Source organism: Cloeon dipterum, chromosome 2, assembly GCF_949628265.1.
Source record: "Cloeon dipterum chromosome 2, ieCloDipt1.1, whole genome shotgun sequence".
Classification (NCBI taxonomy): Eukaryota; Metazoa; Arthropoda; class Insecta; order Ephemeroptera; family Baetidae; genus Cloeon; species Cloeon dipterum.
The window spans coordinates 15,905,405-15,910,841 of record NC_088787.1 but is presented as its reverse complement, the minus strand read 5'-3'; the positions used below and the strand labels follow the sequence as shown (position 1 = coordinate 15,910,841).

Below are 5,437 nucleotides of genomic sequence, written 5' to 3'. Positions count from 1 at the left end.
TTCAAGCACGATTAAAACAGCGAAAAAAACAAGTCCTTATCGATCATTTGAAAGGGCAGCAAAAAGGCCGTATTTCATGTTGAAACGAGGTCTTATCATTTTTTTCTTTCAAGATATCAAAAAAATTATGTTTATTTAGGCTAGGGTCTTAAATTATTATTAGTAATGAGTTGCCTCTTATCTTCTTTTCTCAAGTTGAATTTCTGTGACGCATGTCATGTTAAAGTTATCAATTTTATGAAGATTATGAATTATTGGTTAAATAGAAATTGTTGCAAGCAACGAGAGCACCAAACAACGCTTTGATGAACTAATTGCCCATAGGGCGCTTTCAAATATATGCTGAGCTGTTTAAACTCTACGGAATTCTCGGTCAGAGAGCGACGAATAATCGCGATTTATCAGGCATTAATTGGCATTCAAGCAGCAGGAGCAGCAGCGGCGGCGGCGGCGTCTGCAGCAGAAGGTGCCTCGCTTGCAAGCAGGCAAGCAGGCAGGCAGGGCAAGATTAACAAGCTGCCTCGCTCGCCATTGTGAAAATATAAATTCAGAGGAGTCAGCGCATGAAAGGTTCGTCTCTAATCGGATCACTGAGCCATATAAAGGCGAATATCTGACAATATAACAGCACAGGCAGCAGGTAAAATGATTACTGCTCCATTATATTCGCCTTATGCTCGGCGCACGCACGATGATAACTCGACTCCTATTCACCCGACTGAAAGCTGACTTTGATTATCAGCGGTGCAGCAACTAGTTCTTTGCTGATCCTCAAGATTACGGACGCACGCATGTACGGCAAGGGTTCGCTACGGGGGGTGAATTTTGCTTGCGAAATTTCCTTATCAGATATTGATGTTCTCTCTCAAAGCAGATACAGACACGTTTTAATTTTAACTTTTTTGCTAACACGGAACTCTAGCTTAAAATCGTTTTAATTTAAATATTATAATTTCTAGAAAGTCTGTTAAAACAAAGCCCGAAGCAAAGAATAATGCTACTTCTTGTTAACTTGTGCCATCTAACAAGGATACTTTTGTAGCACTTTATCGTAGAGTGGAAAACCACATATTATTCTAAACTAACAGTCATGGCATATCAACAAAATTGTGAACTAAATTGTAAGTCATTCATTTACACAATTTTCCTGGCCAAAAATCTATTGACTATCCGTATGTCAGTCAAATTGCGAATCCATTACAGTGTGATACCGAATGAGTTAGAAAGGATTTTCCAGCTGAGTGAAAAAAGTCAAAACAGGCATTGCTTGTAGGTGTAAATGGCGAGTGGATGCGAATTTTATTTTTCCAGCAGCCGATGTGACGCGCCTCTGCCGCCGAAATAGCTTTCATCTGCAGAGTCTGTACCTCCGCACACGAGGGGCTACATCGCGATGTTTCCGGTTGGAAAATCAAGTTGTTGTGACGTCAGTCTTACTGGCTTTAGGCGGAAGCTGTGCCGCTCTCGCTAATGTGATTAGAGCCAGCCACTCGCTGCGAAAACGAACGAATAACACGGCTAAAAAGCTGCGAATAAGACTGCGTCCCGTTGAAAATTTCAGTATTATTTTCCTCGGCTCCACAGGCAGAGGGAATCCAATTTTGCAGGTCTGCTCTGCTGAAAGCTGCAAAACAGCAACTTTTGCACGGTGACAAAAACTCTCGCCTCATTATAAAAAAGGGGTAAAATTAATAAATGTAAACTTCGTGTAGATTTTATGGCACATTTTTTATTATTATTTTCCAGTTCATATTGCTACTGGCTTCAACTTGTAGCCTCTTTTCCAGACTTCATACAAACACACCGTCGACTGGAATCGGTAGCAAACAACGAGAGGAACGCAGACGTGCGTAATCACCGCCCACGACCATTTCCCGTAAAACTCTATCTGTGCCGGTTTGAACTCGACCCTGCCATTCTTCAGCCTATTTAGCGCCCAGATCGCCAGATTGGTCACCAACAGGAAAGTCACCAGCTGTCGTCCAGGTTTTTCCTTCAGCTGGGCAGGCGTATTGCACCGACGGCGAGAGGCGTCAAGGAGAACCAGCGTTTGACACGCGCTCTGCACGATGGCACCGATCGGCAGAATGATGTTGATAATTGCGAGGGTTTCCATGTCGCTCAACTCCACAGAAAATACTGATCCTATTACCTGCAGAAACAAAATGGACTCTTCGCTTTATGTTTATTTCCAATTTAATTGAACCATCTAATTATTATATTATTCATTTAATGTATTTCTCAGCTTTGATATTTTAAGTAAATCTCTTGTTAGTATTTGCCGTAAACCAAAGTTTCAAATATAGCATGGATATATATGTAATTAAAAAAATTGTTGTAGTTTTAATTCAATTCTGAAGTGTAATTTTTTTACCTGAAACATGGAGTACAGAAACACTCCTGACTGGGTGACCACTAGCAAAATATGCTCCAACTCGAACCGGCCTGCATTGTTCTGAACACTGATTCTCTGAATTTTAACCACCAAAACCAATGCCGCGATGGTTCCAGAGAAGAACAAGGCACATTCCAAAATGTTGACCTACCGGTAGTAAATCAAATTGCAATTAGTGCGAGAGCGCGTTGGAACAAATTCTTACTTGAATGACCGCTGAGTAAGAATAGCCTGGCAAATAGACGAGCTCAAAGAACATGATGAGCGACATGATTGTGATTACAGCGAGAACAATGCCGACAAAAAGTCCTTTGTACGCACTAGTGCAGTCCACAGAAAATTGGCTCATTGAACGGCTGAAAAGGAATAAAAAACAGTCAGGATTTTCTAAAAGTTGCAAACACTCCTCAGGAATCAATTAGTGTGTGTCATTGTTGGATTCTATGGAGGGCACTTCGTTTCAGACTATAAAATTCTCCCAATCGATTTGCTGACTTTTTTTCTTTTCGTGTGTTACGGCAAAAGTTTGCCTCACCCATATATATGTACCTGTAAATCAAGTTGAGGCCACTCTCTCGTGGACGTGAAAGGCTTTTCGACGATCGGCCACACACATTTTTCCACATGACAGCCAGGATGACCGCACAAAGCAAAGAGTACTCGACATTGCAAGGAAATAAGTAGGGACTAGTGTCTTTCAGCAGATTGCCCATAATGTTGGTTTTATAGCACTCTTGCGATGTCCAGTTTGCGTTCAACGGAAAATCTCGGCCTTCGCTCCAGAAAGTCTCCTCAAAGGACGAGTCGTCGTCTGAAATAAACCAGGGCACGTTTTTTGTAGGCAATATTTTTTTCCCGTCGCTCTATCCGGCGGACAAATTGAGCGAGAGCTTACCGTCATACTCGATGGAGCTGGAATCGTGGAGGGAGTGCTGGAAAGTCTTCTCTCTGATGTGGTAAATGTCGCTTTTGGTCTCCTCTATGAGCACATAGAGCCATTCGCACAAATTGGTAGCGATCATGTGCATCAGACCAAACTTTGCAATCACTTTGTACCTGTAGATCTCCATCAGCTGTAAATGAGTGGCGATCATAGCTAAATGCCAAACCTTGAAATCATCACGCGATCGAACCTTGTTGTTGGCGAAAATGAATAACATCTGAATGAGCACAAACGTGATCCGGCAAAGTGGCGTGATTGCTAAAAAGTAGTTTCGGCACTCGTCCTCGTTCCTCAACTCAAAAAATCTGCCAAATTCGAGCGCGGAAAAAATCACACTGCATATCCCGAAAGCTAAAAAGTTAATTTCCTATTATATAGCACATTATAGGTTGGGGCCTTCTGGCTTTTTATTTTTGACTTTTGTATTGGTTGTGTTGAATAAGTCGTTCTAAAAATATACAATTTTAGTAAAGGCAACCTTATTCTATTTTAAGCACTTGAGGAACTTGACGAGTATGTTGCAAAAAAGAGATACGACATTAAAAATACCTCGTGAGTTATATAATGTCACACATCATTCTATAATAATCAAATTTTCAGCAAATTAAGGAAATCTAATCACGCACAGAAACTTACCAGCGACTCCGAGTCTCAAGTAAAAGCTGCCGTAGCGCACGTGTTCCTGTTCCTCAATTTTCGCCTTGGGTGCTTGGCGCCATGTTGGTGCAATCTCTATTCCAAACAAGCTGCTTCTTCTTCGATTTCCTATAAATAATAGTTGCATTCGCAGTGCGTCATGCAAAAACTTCAATAGAGGCAACGGAGTCTAGTTTGTGCAATACATATTATCAAAGTTTGCTTTGAACTCTGCGACTCGTCTCGTCAATTCGCCGTCAATGAATATAGGCAACCTGCTAAACTCAGACTTGCAGCAGGTTGCATAGCGCTAACAGCGGCAGGCGCTGAGAGCGAGATCCAATTTGTGCAATGTAAATAATCAGTCTTTGATGCGAGTGTTTGTATTGTTGCACTTGCAACGAGCAAAAAATATGTATAAACCAATGTTGCACTACAAGTAGAGGCAGGGAATCAATGGCGTGCCGTGCAAATTACGGAATCTGATAAAAAAATATGCGTAGGGAATTTATATCCCGATATAAACCAGGCACTCACTGGATATTGAAGCGCTCGACTCGCTAACCGGCGTTCGCAAGGGGGCTGCAAGGACCGGTGGATTAAGCGGAATTTCCTCTTCGGACTCGTCTCTCGTGAGGGTGGCGTACATGTAGAGGACAAACAGAACGCTGCCGCCGTACAAGAAGAGATAAAAGGCCTGCCAAAATCCCATCCACCAAAATCACAATTATGCTTTCAACGGCCAGGCTCGTGCTCACCTCATAGGCGATGTTGGACGCGACTTTCGGCGCCAGCGCCTCCGTCACGGGGAAAGCGATGCCCAAAACCACCAGCATTTTGCAGTAGAAAACGGAGAGTGTTTTGGTCAGAGCATCGCTACGGTTAATACAAATCTAAATACAGATCGACTAGCAGACAAGATAAACTCACTCTCCTTCCTTCCTGGCCCGTCGATTCCGTTCCTCGAGCTTGGCCAGCTGCTCGGCGGTGAGGTTGAGCCGCCCCCGGGGCTCGGGGGCCTCCAGGTCCAAGGCCAGGTTGCTCCTGCCGACCATGCCACCCTTGCTGACCCGACGTCTGCAACCGCAGTCGAAACGAGCGGCCAACTAATGGCCAGTGCGGATGCGGTCTGCTGCAATTAGCACCGATATGTGCGCCTTTAATTATCGACCTGTCGCCATGTGCCCAGCGCGGCGGCGTCTGCATGTGTGCACACGTATTCGGCGCTCTGTTTGTCACTCAAAGAGCCAATAACAGCGGCTATTTATCATTTTTATTGAGCGCCGCTACCGTGTTTGTGCACGAGAGTGTGTATGTGCATGGCCAATGTATGTACGTGCGTTATTGGTGGCAAAAGCTACTCTCTGTTGTGTTAATTGAAACTCCATACATGCACGATGACAGTTTTGTTTTGCGCGTTTGTGTGTTTTGCAATGCGCCGGGGATTAATTGATTTGCGAGTT

At 43.6% G+C, this 5,437-nt stretch overlaps 1 protein-coding gene across 1 annotated transcript; it reads right to left on the bottom strand.

Moving 5' to 3' along the window:
• Positions 1–1,709: 1,709 nt before the first annotated feature.
• On the bottom strand, positions 1,710–5,112 carry LOC135937049 (proton channel OtopLc-like). The gene is made up of 10 exons (XM_065480118.1): positions 4,905–5,112; positions 4,733–4,850; positions 4,512–4,671; positions 3,975–4,103; positions 3,529–3,689; positions 3,291–3,468; positions 2,945–3,206; positions 2,601–2,751; positions 2,375–2,542; positions 1,710–2,152 (listed from the first exon to the last, which is right to left on the bottom strand). The coding sequence occupies exons 1-10, from the start codon at positions 5,027–5,029 to the stop codon at positions 1,748–1,750; spliced, it is 1,857 nt and encodes a 618-aa protein (XP_065336190.1). The 5' UTR covers positions 5,030–5,112; the 3' UTR covers positions 1,710–1,747.
• Positions 5,113–5,437: the final 325 nt, after the last annotated feature.